This window comes from Falco rusticolus, chromosome 6 (genome assembly GCF_015220075.1).
Source record: "Falco rusticolus isolate bFalRus1 chromosome 6, bFalRus1.pri, whole genome shotgun sequence".
In the NCBI taxonomy this organism is placed as follows: Eukaryota; Metazoa; Chordata; class Aves; order Falconiformes; family Falconidae; genus Falco; species Falco rusticolus.
The window spans coordinates 40,580,910-40,604,237 of record NC_051192.1 but is presented as its reverse complement, the minus strand read 5'-3'; the positions used below and the strand labels follow the sequence as shown (position 1 = coordinate 40,604,237).

The following is a 23,328-nucleotide window of genomic DNA, read 5'->3' as shown; positions in this document are numbered from 1 at the left end:
GAATGTGCTGAATGGACCCACAATAAAACTGTTGGTTTCTTGGAAGTGGATCTCTACATGTCATGTGAGCTGAAGCACAGGAAGCCCATTATCTTCACACTATAAGCAAGTAGTAGCAATGATTTCCTTTTGTCATGTATGTTCAGTAATGTGCTTTGTAACACTGCGTTAAGAGGATAACTTGAGATGGTAGTAGAGTAAGCTGGCATTGTGCAGTCTGCTAAGGCAACTCAAGCCGTTCTTTGGGACTTTCTTGACAGAAAATCATTATTTGTTCTGAATCTGCAAGAGTGGCTGTCTGTTGGTTGTCTGTCATGGACAACTGGGATAGAAGATGTTGATATCACACTTGTTTCTAAGTGAGTCTTAAGCCTGGCTTTCTGCTGAGGGTTGCAGCTCAGCAGTGTGCTCTTTAACTCCTCAGCAAGTTGGAGCCCTACTGAGTAATCACAGTGAAACAAATGGAAACTAACTGCATGCATGAAGCTGCACCTGTGCTTAGAGGGATGAACTGCATGTTTAATGTTAAGCACCCAGTTCATTGCTTTATTAGTGTGATTAAATGTAATGCCACCTATTATCCTTGTGCTGTGAAAACACGGCACTGTGAAAATGACACAAAACGAAATGGCACAAAAAAATATGAACTGGTAACAGTAAGATTAATTTTTTGTTAGCCAAGAGAGAGCTTGCATGCTTCTATCTTGGAGAACAGCCTCTTCTTCCAGATTTTCACCTTTGCCTAGTGCTGGAATCACCTAAATTGCCATTTTGGTTTGCAGACTTCCCCCTTTGATGCTTAGGCCCAGCGGAGGCCCCTGCTAGCTGCAGACTGGTGCCTCCGCTGTAATTCGGACCTGAGATGGAGTTTGCTTCACCTTTTGCTTGGACAGGAGGCTTAGGAGGCAGGTGACTTCCTCAGGTCCTCCTGCCTGCCTGCTGGTTTATGTTTAGCATGACGAATAGCGGGCAGGCTGCAAGGTCTGGGAGTTGAGAGGGATGGACCAAAGGGAGTCTGGGTTTATTGCACAGGGGTGTGAGCTCAGCCATGGCACTCCATCTGGGGAGATGTGTCATCCTTAAAACTTCTTCCTCAGTATTCATTTTCTTAATTAATGCAAAGTCTGTTTAATCTAAAAGCATATTTTGAAAAAATAAGAAACAGGCATGCTGAATCACCCTAGCATTCTTTTCTACAGTCATTGTGTCCAGTCATGCAGGCTTAACAAAGAGGAATTTCCCTATCGGTGTTTGATGCAGCTTTGCCAGGCCTGGGAGGCCACAAACTACTGCTTGCAGCCCAGTGCTGCACAGACACAGTACTGCCAGCAGACACAGTCTGGCTCTGACCAGAGTGTAGTTGCTTCTGTTATCTAGAGTCTGGAAGGTGGAAGAGCTGCATGGCATACATCTGACATTTTTATATTAGTTAGCTGCTTCTTAGATCTTATCCCTGAGCAGCCATAGTTGAACTCATGTTGATGCTGAGATGTTTAACCTCAGAGTTTGAGGTCTGGCCTTAGGTATGTGGCCTTAGAAGCTGAATGTTTGTCCTCCTTGGAGGCTCCACAATATGGAGTGTTTCATACCCACGTAGAGAACCCTTGTCTCCATCCTCACCTTTCTCCAACTCTGTCTACTCTTCCCACATAGCAGCAGTAGCAACCCTGTTACCTGGTCTGAAACCTGGGGATAGGAGAAGTGATCTGTTTCTGTATCCTTCTGTTCTTTAAATAGAGCCCCTGACTCAAGAAGCTGAAAGGCAATGGAAGACTCTGCCAAAAAAAACCCAACCCTCCACCAAATTAAGAAAGCCAGTATTCAAGTAACAAGAAAGAAAGCATGACTGACTTCAGGTTATTGTACATTTGACTGTCAGAGACAAGTCACTCTGCTACAATGCATGTCCACTTTTTCCAGCTGTATCTACTGGCCTGATGTGTGATATGGCAAAAATTTCTCTCAGGCTTAGTTCCTAATGCTCTGTGTTTAAAATAAAATAGTATTTGTTCTTAGTTTGTTGCTTTGTTTCTTTTTAATGCATGACTGATGATCAGGCCTTCAAACATAATCACTTCCAGGGTTGCATTTGAACACAGTTCTCATTTAGCTTGCCAACATGCATACTTAATTAAAGGCTACTTACTGCAGGTAGTTTTGGTGGCAAGATAGGCTTGGGTTTTCATGGGCCTACAGAAAGTTTGTTGTGATGTGCAAATCTGGAATTTGCCCTGAAATTATCAAATGCCTTTTGCTGCACAAACACATGAAAGAAACCTTTTTCCCTGCTAGAAGCAGTTCTCGGTAGAGGGCGTTTGTGGGATGTGTGGAGTTCCTCATTCCTACGCTGACTGATTTTGCATCCCTATGTTTGGGAATACTGATGAAGCAGATTTGCCTGCCACGTTTCCAAGTTGTTGCAGTCCCTGCCCTGTGGTGTTGCACTCCCAGATATGCTCCATCTGCACTGGCTGATTTCAGCCTCTGCAATTTCTTTCCCACTGAGACTTACCGGTGGCACTCTCTCCTTTGCTCTCATGCTAAGCACTTTGCCACAGCTGCACAATGAGGTTGTCACTAGACTGTAACCTGAAATAACATCCAAAGAGATGGGTGGATTATTTTGCTTGAAAAGAGAATGATGAACAGTTTGTATGTAGGGATCTGAATTCTGGCTGGTTTATGGTAGGGTCTGTGGATCTTTCCCCTCTCCTTTTTGCCTCTGCAGGAAATTATATTCATGCTGTTTGAGTATATTCCTTTGTCTTCACACAGACATCTCTTGAATGACATCAGAAGTGTAATCTGTCTGTTTCCTTTGAGCTGGAGATACTCATGGTCTCCAAAGCTTATTTCCTTGCCGTTCAGAGTTCTGAAAATATAGAGTAGATAAAATCAAGTACGGGTAAAAATTAGGAAGCTAAATTCCCACTGAATATGCTTCTGATTCCTTAACCTTAGGAATTCTATCCTGTGGACTAAAAGTACAGGTAAAACTTACTAGGATAGAATAAATTCCTGTATGCAACAAAAAGCAAGGGGTCTCACCTCTCTCATGCAAACTGCAAGTAGTTTATGTCAATAGAAGCTTTTAAAGTGTTCTACTGGTGATTCTCATGCAAAAAGACTCAGCTTCCTGTTGTCCCAGATAAATCAATACTAAAGACATGTTGACTTTAAACTATTCTCCAATGGGAATCATATTGATTGTTCACATATAAACCCATTTTCACAGAAATTAGTGCACGGACCATACTCTGGGATCACATTGTTAATGGCACATATTGGATCCAACCAATGGGAACTGAAAAGACTGATTCCGACTGTTTGCAGAAACCTCAGTATTGATGGTCTGGACTAGAAAAGTGCATGTATGCTCAGCAAAGTAGATGGTCCCAGAAATTTAGATAAATATCCAAGTCAACAGTAAGGCTGCCTCAGAGGGTGTATAGCTGAATTTAACACTGTGTGGAGGAAACTTGATCAGTAACAAGAATCACTTCCAGAGGAGCTCTGTGACAGTTCCCAACAGCTGCCTAGTAGTAAATGGGAAGTCTCTAGCCTGATCTCTTCTGAGGATTAGCACTGGTTGGGTTTTCTAATAAACTGTTCAGCATTATATGAATCAGGAATATACACAACTTCAAAACATTTATATATTCAGGGATGTGAGAAGAGTCACAAAGAAGTGTAACTTTGAAGAAACAATAATAGTTTTTCTTTTTTAATCTTAGAAAAAGGTTATGTAAAATAAATTGTTGATGTCTTTCAAATTTAATTCCTACACTGGACAGCATGCCATGGACAGGCTATGTATTACTGCACACATGACATGCTTTGCTTCTGTTATTTCAGTGCTCAAACTCTCCCACTTCTCCCACTTCAGACAATTCCTCCGTGCATTCATTTGCTTTCTCCATACACCTGTCATAAACTCATAGGGCTTCAAGAGAACTCTTTTAGTAATTTGAATAAGCAAGTTCACTGTGAGCTTATATATCATCCCTTTTGAGAAAAGGAAGGGAAAGAATCAGTCTGCAGAGCATGTTACTGGCAAATGCTGTTATTCTGCCTTAGTTCTTTATCTTGAAAACTTCAGTCCAGTAGGTGTGCCTCTCTTTCAGCATATTTCCACTGCTACCTACTACATTCATGCTTCTGCTGGAAACAGATGGAGCTGTTTGGAAAGCATATATATGTGCAGGCACTGGGAAGTAAAAGATATTACCTCACTGAGAAGCAAGAAATACTAGAGACAAATGCTATGCTCTGAAAAGGCAAATAACGTTGATTCTCCACTGTGCTATACCATTTGCATAGTACACATCACCCCTTCCCATTTCCATAGTCGAGACTCACGTGAAATGGAACTTTGCGAACCCTAAACTTTAAAGGCAGCTGACGGCTTTGAATAGGATCTATTCAGAACCCACGGCTGGATGACAGGAATAAAATCTCTTCACCTCCAAGTCCCTCGCTCCCCGTCGCCCCGCATTTCCAAGCGCCGTGGTTTCACCCGGGTAAGACGCTCGAAGCCGGGTTTCCCGGAGGCGATCCCGCCTCCGCCCGACGTGGCGGACAGCTCCGGTTTGCTCTCGGGGGCTGCTGGCGGGGGGCAGCGGCGGGGGAAGGCCCCCCTCGCCCCCCTCGCCGCCCCCTGCCCTCCCCATCCGAGCCGTCCGCGCCGGGCGCAGGGGCTGGGATCCCCCGGGACGGCGGCAGCGCCGGGATCCGCGTCTCTCCTCCGCGCAAGATCCCCCTCGGCGCCTCGGGGCTGGGGCGAGGGCACAATTGCTCGCAGGAGGAGAGGCGGGACGGCTCCTCCCAGCACCAGGTATAAATCGGGGCTGCGGAGTGAGGCGCGGGCTCGGTCTGCGCCTCTCCCCCGGCTCCGGCTCCGCCACCCGCAGCCGCGGGGCGAGCAGCACCGGCGCCGCTGGACAGCGCCCCGGCCCCGGCGGGCGCGGGGGGAGGCGGGACCGAGGGCGCTCCGGGGGCCGCGGGCAGGCTGCTGTCCCGGGGCCGCGGGCAGGCTGCTGCCCCGGGGGCGGTCGCTGCCCCCGAGGCTGGGCTCGGGATCTCGCCCGCCTACCCACCAGGGAGAGGGCTCGTCCGCAGAGCTGGAAGGAAGCGGCACGGGTCTCTTATCCCCCCCCCCGGTCCCGCAACACGCCCCCTGCGCCGGCGGGCAGCGCTTCCTCCGCATGTCTGAGGGGAGGAAACTCGGCAGAGGAAAAGCGGGGGCGGCGGAGAAAGGCAGGAGGGAAGGGGGAGAAAGTTGTTTGACTTGCAAAGAGGTGAGGCTTTCCAGTGGCTCCCAACTGCACTGTGCAGTGGAGACCTTCAGTCTGCCCGAAGCTGGAGGATGGGGACAGAGCTGCCGCCCGAGCTCACCGAGGTGCCCCTTGGGGGGAACGGGAGTGCCCAGCCGGTGCCTGACACAGCCCTGCTGCCCCCGGCGCGGGGCATGGCCATGTTCATCGTCCGCTGCGTCATCCCTTCGCTTTACCTGCTCATCATCACTGTGGGCTTGCTGGGCAACGTCACCCTCATGAAGATCTTCATCGCCAACAGTGCCATGAGGAGCGTGCCCAACATCTTCATCTCTAGCCTTGCTGCTGGTGATCTGCTGCTGCTAGTGACCTGTGTGCCGGTGGATGCCTCCCGGTATTTCTCTGAGGAGTGGCTTTTTGGGGAGGTGGGCTGCAAGCTCATCCCTGCCATCCAGCTCACCTCTGTTGGTGTCTCTGTCTTCACCCTCACTGCCCTCAGTGCTGACAGGTAGGAAAGCTAGGCTGCCCCTTTTCAGCCCTCTGCAGCCTGGGCTAAGGCTAGCCAGAGCTGGCATGAAAGGTGAACCACCCCTCTGATAAGGGATCCCCGGTCCGCAATCCCCTTATTCCAACTTGTGAGGTGCCCGTGCTTCTCCTTCCCTCACCGGCTGGTGGCAAGTCTGGTACTAACTGAAGTTAGAGGGTGTGCCTGGGCCTCCAGCTTCCCGGGTGCCAGCTGCAAGAACTGGGTTTAGTCCTGTCCTCTGCACCCCTGGGATGGTCCTGTAACTGCCAAGGTGTTGAAATCTTATCCATTAGAGGAAGGTGTTAGACACTAAATATGACCCATGCCAAAAAGCAGTGGTAGGTCACAAGCACAGAGATATATTTAATGAGTTTGTTTCTTTCTGCTGAGAAAGTGTGTGTGTGTGCGTATGTGCTTGCACCCTCGTAGAAGAGCAGGCTACCAGAGGTGACTTCCAGGACTAGTTCAGCCTCTGGGAATTTGGAGGCACCAAACAGTTCTGTTGTAATTGTCAGTCTTAAAGTTTGGCTCAAACTATTTGTTCTGCTTCTTCTGAACTTGTAGAAAAAGGGGGGGGGGGGGGGGGGAAGAAAAAAAGAGGGGGAAAAAAGGAAAATCCCCCCAAACAAACCAGAAAGTAACACTTCCATTTCCAGTACTTGTCAAATTAGGAAGAAACGAAGAGCTGGACCCCAAGTTTTTCCTCCCAGTCATTATAAATGTGTACTTAAGGGATTTATAGCAGCTGGGTGGCTGTTGGACTGTGCTTCAGGCTTTGAAAGACAAAATCTTGCAACATAATTGGCAATCTTAAATTAAATTAATTACCTTTCTTCCCTTACCTAAGCAATTTTTTTTTATTATTTATTTTTTTTTAAAGCCAGAAATGAAAATGTTTAGTTCCTTTGCCATAGGTATTACCCCATTTTCTTTTGCTGGGTTTTAGCTGAACCAATGCATTACCTTGGTGTATAATGTAAAGGCTTGAGTTTAGTAATGTATCTTCACACTTACAGTAACATTTCTTTAAAACTTTTAATCCTTTTTTTGTTTGTGTGTGTATAACTGTAATTTATTTCTTTTTTTTTTAACCAAATCAGTAAATCGTTTGATTCCAACTGTGGGTAGTCTTAATGGCCATCAATTTCAGTGGTGTTTGAATCAGGACCTAAAATATTTGTGTATAAAAAGATTGCAACTTATGAAAATAGATTATGTTTTTGAAGAATAGCTTGCAAAATGTGCCTGAAAGTGAACATCTATAACTCTCTGATTACCTCAGTTAAAGAGTATGTCAAAAACTGTCTTGGAGATCCAGGTAAACTTTACAGTTTTCTTTCTGCTCTATTTCCACTGTTTAAAAGTATGAATGTGGTATCTTATTTGAAAAGAGAAGAAGTTATTTGCAGAGGAGATCATCTCTTTAGTGAAATATAATGTGAGGAAATGCTAGTTGTTTAATATTTAAGAATTCATTCATTTACTTTTTATATAGCCCTGAAGCATTCATTGTTTGCTTTTTCCATATAATTTTACATCCTTTTAATATTAGTAAAGATTCAAGAAGTAATAATGCTGAATCTGTTTCCACTGAATATATTTAGAATTACATGTCCTAGAAGACAGCTACAGATGGTATGCTGTGACCATATAAGCTCATAATAAATATGATCCTCCACAGTATATACAAATATCAGAAATGGTTATACTAAGAATTTAACAACTCTGTTTCTTTAAAATCTGCAATTACATTTTCAGTTACTGGGAAGAAAAGCCATTTCTTTTTCAGTCAGAAGAGCAGCCACTGACTTCAGTGACCAGTGTCTTGTCTCCTAGGGGCCCGAGTCATCTCTGAGTGAAGCTGGCTGAACTCTGAAAAGAGTTTGGGTTGGATGCAGGTCTACTTTCTTGTACGACATGTTTTGAACTAAAGAGGAGGCACTGGTGTGGAGGGGTTTTTGTCACATTAATTTGTAGTCAGATCCTAACACGTGTCATCTTGACTATATCAGTTATGGGTAATTATGTTGGCAGATCAGGAGTGATGGCAGCATCCTGCACCTAAGAGATGCTGAGGAGACAGGTCCTGGCTGGGAGCAATGTTTTCTCCAGATAAGCAAATCTATCATAGGATGCTAGCAGTTTGCAAACAGTGATAGTACTAAAAAGGCTCCATTATAATCCAGTACATATTTGGTCTGGTATACTATATCTTCGCGGTGACCCCTTTCACAGATAAAGCTCAGAGTACATTTTAATATATTATCATTAAAGCCTTTCCTGCTTTTTACTCCCTATTACCACAGGACTGTGTAGAAGTCCAGACACTGATTACACTAAAAAAACAGATTTAGAAATGTTTAGAGTTCTTTACAGTGTGCCTGTGTGAATTAGGATAAAGGAGGTTGTCCTGGTTTCCATGGTGTAATCAGCACTTATATTTTGTAGAAATTCTGTGTGGCAAATTACATGTATGTGCTACATTTAACAGCAACGGCTGCAGAAACAATAAGCTCTGAATGATCATTACCTACAAACTGAAGCTATAAGGAAGAAAAAGTAGTAGTCATTGCATATATATCTTTTCTAAAGTTGCTTTATTTCATACGGCTGTTTGTCACAGAAGTCCCTTATGGCATCACTAGTGTTTTCAGTGTGACAGACGTGCACCTTCTCTCTGGAAGCTTCATGATCTAATACTGAGATTATTTTGGTTTTGCTTTGTTTTATTTTTGTTTGTTTGTTTGTGGGTGGTTGTTTTTTGTGTACAGACATGATACGTAATGTGTAACAGTGTTTCCCATATTTCCCAGGGGCACACTTGCAGATTGAAATTGGCAGCATGCAACAGATCTGCCCAAGGTTACCCATCCCAGGAACAGCAGCTGGTCCCATCAAACAGCCCTTCCCACCCTTGAGCTCCTGTGGGTCTGGCTGCCAAGTGTGGGTGGTGGTGCCTTGCTGCAGCCCCACACATTTTGTGGCAGAGAGGGGTGGGAGGTCATTGGCAGTGTCGGGGATGGAGGCAGCAGAGAAGGTGCAGTGGTGGCACTGGTGTTGCAATGTATTGGCATTAGAAGAGGGTGCGATATCCCTCTCCTCTGGGGTGCACAAGGCAACACAGGAGCAGTGCTGCTGAGCCATCCCTCCTCTCTTACTGCCACACAGGAGATGTGCAGGGACAGCACCCTTGCCCCTCACAGCCACTGGTCCTATTGATTTTCCTCGATCACAGAGAACCCAGACGTCCTCTAGAAACCTTAATAATTCTCAGTTTTAAAAAAAGACAAAACCAGAGACTGGATTACAGAAGGAGAAAACATAATAATTACAGTGGACAACAAATGAAAGAATGAAGGGGGATGAAGGACAAAAATGTACAAAAAAAACCAAACAAAAAAAAGGGAACTAAGGAGGGCATAGGGCTGAATACCCCAAATAGCACTCAGCACACCCTGAAAGTGCCCACAGAGCTGGTGTGTGATTGCCAAGGATGCACTTCCTAGAGGTGCAGTGGGACAAGGTATAAAAAATGGGTCCCCTGTCGAGCTTGTTTCTCCAGGGGCCATGGAATGCAGTTTTGACCAGGGCTAATGGATGTTGTTGATAAAGTCTCAGGACATGGTGTGGTCTTGGATAAGGAGGGTAAAAAAAAAGAGGTGAGAAGTGTTGCCAGAGGGACTGCAGCATGGCACACATGAAAAGGTGTGCCAGTGCCTCCTCACTGTAAACAGGACAGAAGCCGTGGCTGAACCTGACTTGAACTACGTCTCTGACTTGAACAATCCCATAAACTTGTTCACTGCTCCAGGGAGTGTTTTTCCAGTTTATGTCTGTGGTGGGCCATGCAGTTAGCTCAGAATGCAAACAGGGTCCATGGGGCTTGCTGTTTTGTGCCTGGAAAGGAATCTAGGGTAAGGAAGTGGAGTGCAAGTATGGAAAGCTGTTTCCAAGATGCTTTTCATAACTAGAGGTCAGGATGACCATAAACCTTGGTGAGGAGAGGTGGCTGGGAGAAGCCCAGGGGGCAGTGGATTAAGAATGAATGCTACAGTGTGCACCTCTGGCCATCTTTGCATTATCATGTATGCTGATGAAAAGCAATTGTACCTACAAAATGTCAGGAGACATGGGGAACAGACTTTAAAGGAATAAATGATAGTCCCTTAAAATAGCTTTAGATTTGTCCCACATAGTTTTTCCTTTTCTCTTTGGCTGTCATTTAGACATAATTTTTTGTAATCTGTAAAAACAGGATTAAATTGAATTCTGCTACTTTTCTACATTGAATTTTCTTTCTAATGAAAGGTTAGAATATCTTAGCTGAAATACAGTCCTGCTGCACTCTAATGAAGAAAGTGAAGATGCACAGTGGAGCAACTTACCCTATTGCAATTCAAATAGCATCTTCTTTGTATTCTTCCTAAAAAGTGCAAGAGACAAGTACTTGAATACTTGATTAAGCATGTAACAGAGTTATTTCTCAGTAGTGCCATGAATCCTTTCCTATATCATAAAAACAAAGGAATTTGAAAATTTAAATTCATACTTAAATAATTAAATACGATGCCTGAGATACTTAAAATGTGTTCTATAGATTTGCATAGGTAAACTATTTGATAATTGTTTTTGGTTTAATTTTTTATTTCTTTGCTTTCAATTTGGAAGATTGCAATCTGTATTTTTAAAAGTATAAAAGTACTCAAAATTTTATGCAAGTTTAATATCTATGTGCTGACTTATGACTACAACTGATAACAAGAACCATTCTGGCTCAGCTGGCAAGTCTACTGCCTCCTGCTTTTTGAGAAACTCAAGAAATGTTTTGAAGATAAATTCAGAAGTGTGAAAAGGTGCCTTAGTAATTACTTCAGGATTTTTTATTAGTAAAATCACCCCTAATAAAATATTCTTTTTACTATTCTTCTGAATTTATTTAAAGTTTCATCTTTTTTTTTTTTTTTTTTTTTTTTTTTTTTTTTTTTATGCCAGGTGCTGATTCAGGCTGAAATACAGTGATTAGAGACCTCTAAAATCCTCATTTCTTATTGCATGTAGGGGAGCAGGGGAAACAGGAAAGTGGACATGATTTCCTTTCGAGCTCTCATAGCTGATATTCAGGGACTAAAGAGCCTTTACAAGGAAAGTAGTATTAAATGTCATCTTAAAATTATTTACAATTAACTTATTAATTAAATAAAAAAGGGATGACACCACCCCACCCCACACACCAGCAATGCAGAAGGAATTTTATTTATGGAGTAGATTAAGGACTTACCTATTCTAGGGTAAATTTGTCCAAGTTGGGCAATTCAAATCAGCTGTGGAAGAAGTTCCTCTTGTAACCATCTTTACACATCTGAAAATGTTTTCTCAGAAAGTAACATTTTCTTCCAGAGTTAGGCAAATTTTTCTCAGACTTCATACAGACAACACATCTTTTAAACTCCAGCCTTCTTGTGTTGTCCTGGTTTTGGCTGGGGTTGAACCACGACAGTGTGTCCTGTGTGGGCTCTTCAGCTCATATGGAAACAGCTTAGCGCTGAGGATGATGGCAAAGTGAGAAATGGCTGTGGTGTGTATCCTATTCAGTGATCAATGCAGTGCCTGTGTTGTGCTGGCAGCTTTGATTAATGCAAACGCCAGTGTCCAACAGCCTTTTGTAGGCTGTAAACTAAAATCTGAGAAACTGCTACAAAAGCATTCCTCCTGTTCCCTGTTTCTTTGATCAGTTCAGTAAAAGCCTGTGCCTGTGGCAGATGAAATAGCTGCTAAAGAGCAGATCCAGCTGAATTCTTACCAAGCAGGCCTGAACATAAATCTCCATACATTTTTCTATTTGTTTGCCTCTCCCCATAACATGGTACACAATGCCCTTACATATTACATTGCAATGGGTTTATCCAAACTGGACTGTTGGAACCCTCAAGTCTGCATTTAGCAGGTCCTCAGAAATGATGCCAAAGATCAAATATGCTCTACCAATGCTTTCTCTAGGAAAAAGATCTCATATGTTTTCTGTGATGATAAATTTGTTAGAGAATGAATAATAAATATTTTTTATGTATGTGCAGAGCGGTGGAACTCTCAAATATCCTTCCCAAAGGGATCATTTCATTGAATCCTCTTTTAAAATAGTTTAACTATAGAAGAACAAGTTTATTTGTCTTGTGGGTTTTTATTCAGAACCATTCTTCCAGACTATATATTCCTAGGGCTAAATTTTTTTTGTGTGTTTTTATATGTACTAATGAAACAAGGCATATGCAGTCACAATCCCTATGTCTAAATATGTACCTTCACTAGTAACTTCTAAATCCATGCTGAGATTCAGCCCAATTTGACAGTGTGATTACAATTAGCAAGTAAGTTCTTGCAGGTTCATAAGATTTGTGGAAGGTGAGAGGAAACATACCTTGGTGTCCATTGAAAAGAAGCGTGTTTTGAACTTAACTTGACACAACTTGTCAGATGTCAGAGAAAATAACCAAGAGATAAACAATCCATATTAACCTTGGTGTAATTACATCTGCTGCATGTAAATTTAATTGTGTGTTTCCAGCTTTGTATGAGCATATATGTACAAATAGAATTGTGGTGTGTGTTGTGTGTATGAACATGAAAGTGACTTACTCTGTTATGTTGTCATTGTGTCTCATATGATTCTGTTTGGTCCTTCACATGACTATCCCAAATACTGTTCCATTTTTTTCCAACTACTTTTCACAGTTTGGTTTTTTTTGTTTGTTTGTTTGTTGTTTTTTGGTTGTTTTTTTTTTTTTTTTTACATAGTGTCATGTTTGTGGTTTGGCTCCAGGTTTGTTTGATTGTTTGTATTTTAAGGATTGCTATATTAACTCTTTTGTCTGTGATTTTTTATTGTTCCCTTTTTTACCATGGTGTGTACTTGTTTTTTCCATCTACACTGATTTTAATAGAAACTAAGAACAGAAGTTGCTAATGAAACTGCACTGGACACAAGTTTACAAGTGACAGAGTGGAGTCTTCTAGGTGATAATACTGGACCAAATAAATGCAATTGCAGCTTTTTGAATTTAGCATTTAGAGATTTGGGGTCTAGATTCTCAAATGATAAAAACTAAGTCTGTTCCAGATATAGTAATAGAGGTTTGGTCATTTAGTTCTTCCTGGCTTGGAACATTTCTAAACATATCTGACCATGTAATGTTCTCCTCAATAGTTATGTTATCTGCCATGGCATGGACTGTAACTGAATTCATCAAGGAAATGGGAGGAATTGCTTTCTAACAGCAACAATTTCATACAGGTAAACTGGCACTGAACATATTTTACACTCGGGATTTCTGCTTCCAGGCACTTTAGTTTCTGTAACCGATATTTTTATTGATCTTCTGCTCCAGTAGTGACAATTTTGTGAGGTTTCCTTCATTCGAGTATGTATGGATATCACTGCTGGGAGACATGCAGTAAGCATTACAGTGGATATGCAGATAAGTATGCATCTCTGTCTCATCAGCCTAAGGGCAGGGGTATCAATGGGATTTGAACCAAGCCCATCTGGGAAATGTTTCTCTTCCCTCAAACTCCTTTAACCCTTCAAGATTCCAAAAATAAACTCTGGAAGAATGAGATGAGGTTAGATGTGGGGGTTGTATTTTTTTTCTTACAATAGGATTATAGTGAGGGAGAAGTAATATGACTAAATGGAGAGTAGAGCACTAGGGGACAAAGCCAAACAGTACGTGAGCTTGTCTAGGCTACACATTGCAATGCCTAACCTCTAACCTAGGTGTTGAATTTCTGAGCAGAATCCAACGTCCAGAACTCCAAATTAGTGTTGGAATGAGGTAAATGCTCCAGAAAGGCAATAAAAGCCAAAGAATACACATGCTAAGCTGCCTTGTACTTCCCAGTGGGAAATGCTGTATCCAGGGGTTTGCATGATGCAGCCTGGTAAGAATAAGGTTCTGTCCTCATTGATGAAATGTTAATTTTGGGCCACTGTCTGGCAAGCCTGGGCAATGACTCCCAGACACCCTGGCTGAATGAATGTTCCATTTTGTTCTTGTATAGGCAGGTACCAGAGCTGCTTTTGCCACAGCTGTTTTATGAAGGCTAATGACTTCACTGTGCTCCAGCCATATTTTAAACACAACTTTGAGATCAGGCTCCTCAGTTTTGTTAGGTTTAGTTTCAGGATCCTAATGAAGCTTAGGTGCAAACTGAGTAGGTCTGATCAGGGAGTTCCTGTCATGCACAGCAGCGGAAATACAGCTACTTGCTGAATGTGAGTCAGACACAAACCCACGTTCAACAGTACCAAAACATAAGCCTGAGCACTGAAATTCAATCACTTTTCGAACTGTTATTAGAGCAGTCCATGGTGCGGTTTTGACCTGGGTCAATCAATATTGTCCCAAACAATTTCTAGGCATGATTCAGGATTAAACACAAGCCCAGGAGCCATTACCAACAGAAGTATAAACTACCTATTTTATTTGGGTATAGTGTTCTTGATATTGGGAGATTGAGTTTAATCAAACGGTCATGGGTATCCAGCTAATGCCACTTGGCCTCCAGGCCAAGGAATAGGCTCTGGCACTGTTTAGTTTGCTAATATAGATGTAGCATAAGTTTTTGTTAGATTTGGCTACTGGTTGCCTTCCCCTTCCCCTTCCCCTTCCCCTTCCCCTTCCCCTTCCCCTTCCCCTTCCCCTTCCCCTTCCCCTTCCCCTTCCCCTTCCCCTTCCCTTCCTTTTGCTTCCCTTCCCTCTGCAAGTCCACTGAAGATATGTTTGTTAAATACAAATCTATGGGGAATGCTGACATATATGTGAACTTTTCTGAACAATAGCCAGTTAACAATGTACTGTTACTGCTCTTGGGAGGAGAACTGAACAAATTACTGATGATACTTTTAAGTTGTGCAGTTACAAGTAAATGGGTTTAGAGAAGTAGAACTAAAAGGCAGGCTACTGGCAGTGAGCTAGCATTGAAAGGTTTGTATGACCTTGTAAGAAATATAGCTGGCTAACATGAGGTGAATGCAGGAGAAAGACATAGCTAGAGAAGAAAAAATCAAAAGGAAAGAGAAAATTTCTCTTCTGAAACACTGGCTGGACAGGCCAGGAAATATATTTACCTGGGAAACTTATGTTTTGATTCTTTTCAGGGTGGAGAAATCATCATCCAAAAAAGTAAATCAGACTTTTTTTGTTGAAGTATTATTGTTAGTTTTTGGCTCAACAGAGCATGTTTCTATAGAGTGGAAAGTTTTTTTCACTTAGGAAAATCTTAGGATTTTCCCCCTGAGAAACACAGAACATATGCCATTGATATTCAGTTTAATTGTGTTTACACACGGTCTGCTAGCCTTCATTTCAAATACTGTTCATTTTATTCAGCTATCAGACCTCTGAGGTGCTGATTCCTGGTGAATGCAATTCTCTGCACTTAAGAGATAAGCGCAGAACAAATATATTGGGAATAACTATAAAAAACATATCTATTTTAAATTGCAAGAATTTATAAGAACAAAATAGAATAAATGTGAATATCAGACTGAGTGTTGTGAAATAAATTCCCACAAAAGTAGACATCAAATGATTCCACATTATTCTCAGCTCGATAAATTGTTCTGCTTTTAAAGATTGCACTGGAGTTGAGTCAACAGAACTCCCTATCCAAAATTTCATTCTCCTTTAGCGCAGTGGACTGCAAGTGGACACAGTATTAGTATTTTTAAGAAATATTGACCATACGGCCATGTTTTCTATTCAGATATATTTATATCCTTTCACATTGTTAGGCTAAATGCCGTCTTTTTGTGTTTGAAATCCTCATGAAATGACACAATAAAATGCTAACATATAGATGGTGTTGATAAATGACTCTGGTTTGCAGGAAATGCAGTACTTTGACAAAACAACATCACTTCAAACAGAAGGCTTATAGTAAGGCCAATGATATCAATCCCTCCAGCTCCAGCATTAAAATGCAAATTAAATCACAGTGCTCTGTATCTGCCCTGCATGAATTAGGTCTCTGCTTGGTTTATGACACTTACTATTTATTTTTTTTTTGATTGTAATAGCATGTAGGAAACTAGGTGATAAATTAGGGTCCTATTTGTGGTAGGTGTTATATGAACAGGAACAAGAAGAAGGTCCTTGACTTGAAGGGTTTTTAAGTAGAGACAACAGAAGATACAGAAACAAAAGGGCAAGGAGATATTGAGGCAACTCTGTCTGAAATGGTAGGCTGTAATCATAGTCCAGTGACTGCCTAAGTATGGTCTAGCTGTTTGGTTTTTCTTTTTAATTTGTTTTTGAAGATCATCTCAAAGTAGTCTAGAAAAAGAGGTAGCACTGCAATGGAGGGATAGCTTAGAACTAATGATGGAGCAGCTTCTTTTGAAGTCAAGTGTGTGGGAGGGAAAATAGCATTGTGGATGCAGCAGAACAGGAGTAGAGCTTTGCACTGTTTTTGAGAACTGCAAAATACCTTTATGAAGGCCTTTGAAAGCAAAGATGGGGATAAGTAGATAAGCTGTGCTGGAATTTAGAAGGTAGCAACATGTTATAACTCTGGAGGAAGAGGATATTCTTTTTTCGTCAGTTTTTTGGGTTGTGTAGAAGGGAGGAGATTGCTTTATAACGAAAATGCGCTATACAAACAAAACAGTCTGCAGAATGGGCAAGTTTGTGCTTGTGTTTGTTGGCAGAAACCACAGCTCCAAAGAAAGGAAACTTATAAAAGTATTTCCTGAGTTGGGCTGCCTTTGTCAACAGTGATAATGATAGAGGATGTAGGAAGACAGAATTTACATGAAGGCTTTTAATTAAAACCAAATGCATATTTATATTTTTTCCTGAACTTCGTGGCAACCTATGATTTTCTTTTTTCATCAGTGAAGTAAAGGAAAAGATGGATTTTGCTTACTAATTTGACTAAATAATTTGCACCCTTACTTCTGATGTACCAGTGTTTTTTTATTGATAGAAAACACCATTCATAATTTGAATGGTTGGTGGTATGTTTTAGCCTTACGTTGGTTTTATACAAAGGAAGAGGCTGGGTGTTCATTTTTGGGAACACTTCTAATTTCACTTAGTTTACATTTGATTTTATCTGTAACCTGACTTTTTCTATCTTTTCAGAATTGTAAACAAGAAGACAGATTTTGTAAAGCACTTAGTGCCTTTTCCTTCCTGTTGACGCCAAGTACTGTGCAGGGCTGAGTCCTAGGAAGAAGAGGGCTATCTTGTAGTTAGTTGAAGTAGCAAGAAGAATTTTGGTAGGATTAAATAAGTTTTCTGGGCTAAGCCCAGCTGTTTTGTGAAAAAAGGCAATGCCTTCCAACTTGGAGTCAGTTGCAGCTCAGGGGAAAGAATGCTACTTGCTGAAACAGCAATATATGCCAAGGCACAAAAACATGCCACATCTTCTGCTAATGTAAAGACTTCTGAAAAGGACTCCCATTTAGATATTAACCAGACCAAATACTGCTAAAATAATTAATTGTAACATGGTCATTTTCTTGGGTAACAGCACTGTGGTCAAAACAGTTTGAAGCACAGCAGTGGGAAAAGAGAGGGAAAAAAAATATCCGTAGTACAAAACATGATTTTTATCCAATGTCCTCCCTGCTGCCCTGACAAAATCCCCAAAACAGCTCTTCCCCATCAATGCAGAGTTTTAAAGAAATGAGCAGATGTAAGGACTTGACGTCACCTCAGTTGAATGAAATGAAATAGGTCTGTCTTGATGTAATGAAATCAAGGCAGACAGCAGTAGGAAGCAAATTATTGAATAATAAGGTCACAGTTTGTGCTGTGGAGACTTTGAGCTTTGTCCAGAGGCTTCTATACTTCTTATGGCAGTATAAAGGATTTCTTTACACCTTGGTGTCCAGGGAGTTTCTCATTGTGTGTTAGAAGAAATTGTAAACATAAATTAACAGAGACAGTTTACTGAGGTTTATTTTCTACTCCATGATATGGGTGAAGACATTGAATTCAGAGAGGATATGAACATAAGTAGTCATCATTTATAATTCTTTAGTGATAAGGCAATTTATCACAGTCCTGAGAAAGACGACTCCAAGGCACATTTTATGTGACTCAAATATTCTCTGAAGAAAAAGTTTGCTAGGGTACAAAGACAGTGCTTTGATCCAGACATTTTCATGGCATAGCCAATTGCACTGTTGGTTGCCAAGAAACTCACAAATTGATGTATGGGGCTATAGCTTTTACCCACATTTTTTTGGACATCTGCTCAAGGTGTTGAGGTGCTATGAAGTACCTCTCAGGACCTGCAAGTCAGCCATAAAGGGTATTTGGGATCACAGCTTTATTTCTCAGCATTTTTTTCAGCAACAATGTTATATTTAACCATAACCTTACCCTTGGTATGTATATAGACACCTGCTCATACCCATACATATTTTCATTTGTATATGTATGTATATGTATCTATATGCATTGACAAGGAGTTATATCACCAAGTGGAGACATCTAAGTTAGAGTTCTTCTCACTATAAGCTCATTGTACAGCTAACAGAGAAAAAGAAGCAACTCAGAGAGTGATTTAATACACCTAAAATCTGAATCACCCTTTGAAAGTACATCTCGACCGAGTAGAAAGACCTTAAAATGAATAAAATTATGTTCCTGGAATATGGATCTCTCCTGAATGCCTTCTTCCTGTTAAAATTTTCTTTAGATATTCAATAAAAATCACTTTTCCATTTCTCAAAACTCTGCAAATTCAGAAAAAAACCCTCTGCCATTCCAAAGCAAATCAAAACTAGAAACAAAAAATTGAAGAAGAAAAACCCCCAACCATCAGATAAAGCGACCTTCCAGATTACATGGCTTAGTCAAACTGAAATGTTTTGTTTAATATTTGTTTTTTAGTAAAAAACATTAAAACATAATTTACTTACATTTTGAAAAAGAGTTTTCAAAATAAATTAAAAATCTAAGCAAAACATTAAGGTATCCTTGAAATATTTTTCTCAGGCTGTATTTGGCCTTTTAAAACTGACCTTTTCTCATGGAAAGGTTCACTTTGTATCACCTTCTACAACAATATTTTTAAAATAAAAGAGTTCCTGACCAGAGTCTACCTCTATTTATTTTACTTTGCTGTACTGTGAGATTTCCATTCTTTGCAATTCTCCTGTTTTCATTGTTATGAAATTGCCAATTGTACAAAGGTTTATATGTAATCATATGTTATGAGACAGTTTCCCAAAAAATCGTGTAGAGCAGCAGCTTCCAATTATTGATGTGGAAATATTTACTTTATTTAAGAGTTTAATACTTCTGCACAAGTTCCATTGGGAATCATTCCTGCCTGGCTTTACATAGATGCGTATATTCCAGTTGTCACACTCAGGACAGCATATCTGTCTGTGGAAAGGTGCTGGGGTGGAAAGGCAAGAGACAGCACAGCAGCAGGTGTTGCTGGTCTGGGAAGAAGTGGTTAATGTTGATTACAGCCCTGTGCTCTGGTGGGGAGCAGGAAAGCTGTGTTGGTGGGCAGGAGGAAGTTCTGGGCTGTGGCAGCCCAGGAAGGAAGTAAACTGTAGTGGGCAAGTGTTGGTACAGGAGTGAGGTGGAAGTATGGAGGTAGGATGTGCATCCGGGGATTTGTTGGAGGGGGGTTGGAGAGAAAGAGTAGTCATGGTTGCTTCTGTGCTTTCACCAGGCTGGCACAGATCAGCCACCTACAATCACAGGCTATATCCCAGGGCTCCTTTTGCCATCTTTGATGGGTACATGTACAGGTGAAGCTAGACATTTAGAGAATACAAATTTATGAAAGGTTACAAACCCCTTGGTATTTCAAATAAGAACACAATATGACATTATTGTAATCAAAGGCATGAAGTGGCCTTATGCATCACGTGTTGAATTTGAAAAGATACCTTTTAATTTGCACCTGCATTTTGATCCATTTCAGGTACAAAGCGATTGTAAATCCCATGGACATCCAGACCTCCAGTGCAGTGCTATGGACCTGTCTTAAAGCTGTCGCTATCTGGGTAATCTCCGTGCTCCTAGCAGTTCCCGAAGCAGTGTTCTCTGAGCTAGCCCACATCAATGACACGGATAATGCCACTTTCACAGCATGCATACCATATCCCATGACGGATGACATGCACCCGAAGATCCATTCTGTGCTGATTTTCCTTGTGTATTTCCTTATCCCTCTCACCATTATTAGTATCTACTACTACCATATTGCAAAGAGCTTAATAAAAAGTGCTCACAATATCCCTGGAGAATACAGTGAGCATTGCAAAAGACAGGTAAGCAATTTGCTTTTTACATCCTGATGAAAGATTTGTGTGCTGTATATGCTTAACAATGGAAGTACAGGAACTATAACATCCAGATTGCTGGATTTCACAGAGGACTTGTTCTGTTTTCCACATGCATGAAATAAGCCAAGGATTATCTGAAAAATCTTGTTTTCACAATTGCTCAGTATTAAGCCCAGTATGGAAATGTATATGAGCAAGGAAAAATATAAATTCAATGCTATCAACGTACGTTCTTAACAAGAAGCAGTATCAGTATATGTGTTTGTATGTGTTGTTACTATAACCATTACTTGTGTTCTTAGAGAGGGACAATGTTTCTGTAGTTAATGCTGGTGCTGGTGGCTTCACCTATCTCTATAGGTGGCCATTTTGAGAAGAAATCTTACCTAAACTTTTTGAGAAGCTCATTTTATTTGTGCCTGGAAATGAAAAAAAACCCCAACCCTGACATAGGCAGGGAAAATTTTTCTTAGGGGATCAAAGGTTCTTCTGAGACCAAGGAGTGCTGAAAATATGAATGCAGTGTGCAAATTTATTCTTCTTTGGCTTTCTCAGTAGAAATTTCTTTCTACTGAGACAATCCTGAACTCACACTTTTCTAATACTCTTTCTGTTACGGATGCTATAAAACTTTTGGTACAGGTTCTGTATACCTTTGAGACAAAGCATTTTAAAATGCTGGACAAAGTCAGCTTCCCTGTAAGGCACAGGAAGCAATAAGATAGCAACAAACTGTTCATTAGCAGGAATATTTGTATATACAAACAACAGTTTTTGCAGTGAAAGTGCCTCAACCGCTTTACAAAAGCATTAGTATTGATAGGGAAAAATAGTTATGCCCATCAAAACAATCAGGAAGCATTTTCTCTGCCAGTATTTTAGAAAATACTTTTATATGCACTGAAATCTCTTTGCACATATAGCATGTACATATTCTTTCAAAAAGAAAGACCACATTCCCTCATGTCCTTTTTACTCAGCATTTCATTTCTACTCTAGTCTGTTTCTTGTCAAAAATGCATACATATTAGCACTTCATGTATTATTTTATTTTCCTGTGAAATATAGAGAGCCTTTTGGCTGAACCCTCAGGATGGAAAAATATTTAATTTATATCACATTTCTGAACCCACATGTATTTTCAAAGTAAGAACATATTTTTTCATTCTATTTAACTTTTTTCTTTTTGTTAATCTATGAGGCTCGGAAGAATAGAAAATTCTGTTATACTTACATATCTTCCAGCAAAAGGAAATAAATCCAGACTATTGTTATCAACTCTCATTTCTTTAGGCCATAGCACAAAAGTGTAATATTCACCCACCGTACCTCTGCACCTTTTAGTCTGCCTTTGCAATCTGTCTGAGTGCAAATCCTATCAAATCGGAATGTTAGAGTTTTCTCACCTTTTGTGAATTCCCCACTGGTTTTGGTTTAGATAGAGCCATGAAAACTACTTACAGATTTATTTCACAGATCTGGAAACCCTGTTAGAATAAATTCACTTGATTTTTTCAGAAAATTGATCAAAGCCAGAAAACTTTCCTGCCTTTGCAAAACTTTGGTACCTAACATACCTAATAAATCTTTTGGGAGGAATGGGTAGGTTTCTGCTTCCCTCTGGTGCATCCTACCTGGCCAGTTTCTCTCCCTCTTTCAGTTTGGAGCTGCTGTGTATGATCATTTACTGTCAACTTTTCAGCCACTCTCGATAGCTACATTTTAAACATTGTAATCATTATACTTTAGCACTGCAATCAAGGTACATTTCTTTCATGTCATTGTTGAAGATTAACTGAAACTTCCACCTTACCCTGGAATTAAGATGCTTCAGACTGTGCAATGCAGTTTTGGTAGTTTGCCTAGGAGAGAGAGGCACAACCTGAGGCATTTCGGGCAAAATAATGGGATGTAAGTACCATTGTACAGCTAACACCCTAGCAACGTCTCTACATGTCACTCACAACATCTCTAGATTTCAAAGCTAACAGTCTTTAAATAGCTTTGGAAGTAAAGATGAGTTGCAAGCCAAGTGCTGAGATCTCATCAGAAAAGGTTATGTTTCATGAAATTCTTTGGTGCATGCTTTCAGGCTAAAAGCCAGCGTTTACTTGGGTCATGAATCACTCACACTGTGTACATCATATAGAAAGAGCAACCTTCTGTAACTGCAGACGGCTAGGATCTTTCACTGAAAGTAAACTGGAAGTGGGAAAGTAAATGAAATACAAAAAATAATTCAGCCCCTGAGGGAAGCATTTTTACTGGCCTTACTTATGACAGTTTTTAAAGCCAATACAAAGCAAAATGCTACATGTTTTAATTAAGTCTGTTATGTGGAATAGTTCAGTGTTGTTCAATTGGGTTCTTTTCACCTTTTTAGATGGAAACTCGGAAACGTCTGGCAAAAATTGTCCTAGTTTTTGTTGGCTTCTTTGCTATCTGCTGGTTTCCTAACCACGTGCTATACATGTACCGATCTTTTAATTACAATGAGATTGATCCATCGACGGGACATATGGTTGTTACCTTAGTGGCCCGAGTGCTAAGCTTCTGCAACTCTTGTGTCAATCCATTTGCACTGTATTTTCTCAGTGAGAGTTTTCGAAGACATTTCAACAACCAGCTTTGCTGCAGGAGGAAAGATCAGCAAGAGAGATCTGCCAGCTACTTGCGCAACTCTTCTGCCATTCAAATGACTTCCCTGAAAAGCAATACCAGGAACACAGTAACTAGCATGACACAACTGAACGGGCACAACTTGAAACAAGAAATGTCATTATGATTTAATAGGTGTGATTTTTGACTGTGGAACGAATTTGAACTTTTTATTTGCAGTTTTTAACTGTCATTTGGTTCTCATATGCTTAGACCATCTGAGTCCTGAGAATAGAACATCTGTTAAAGTCTGGCCAATCTGAGGTTATTTCACACTTAGTCTTACTTTTAGGTAGAAGTTTGTGGAGAAAACAAAACCGACTGGCTCCTATTGTACTTTAAAGGAGTTGTTAATACATGTTTACTATATAAGAAAGCAAAATAATGGTGTGAGTATTAGTGTAGCTGATATAACACTGCTTTAAAAAGTATAGATTTTCTGATCCGAAATACATGTATTCTTAATTTAATATTGATCCAGGATTATGTCTTACTCTAATAGATTTTGCATGATTTAACTGTGCTGTGTGTACAAGCATTGTTCATTAAGACTG

General features: G+C 40.7%; 1 protein-coding gene across 1 annotated transcript; it reads left to right on the top strand.

The window, feature by feature from the left end:
- The first annotated feature begins 5,362 nt into the window (after nucleotides 1-5,362).
- On the top strand, nucleotides 5,363-22,912 carry NMBR (neuromedin B receptor). Its single transcript, XM_037392818.1, has 3 exons — nucleotides 5,363-5,781; nucleotides 19,753-20,101; nucleotides 22,500-22,912. The coding sequence occupies exons 1-3, from the start codon at nucleotides 5,366-5,368 to the stop codon at nucleotides 22,899-22,901; spliced, it is 1,167 nt and encodes a 388-aa protein (XP_037248715.1). The 5' UTR covers nucleotides 5,363-5,365; the 3' UTR covers nucleotides 22,902-22,912.
- The last annotated feature ends 416 nt before the right edge of the window (nucleotides 22,913-23,328 follow it).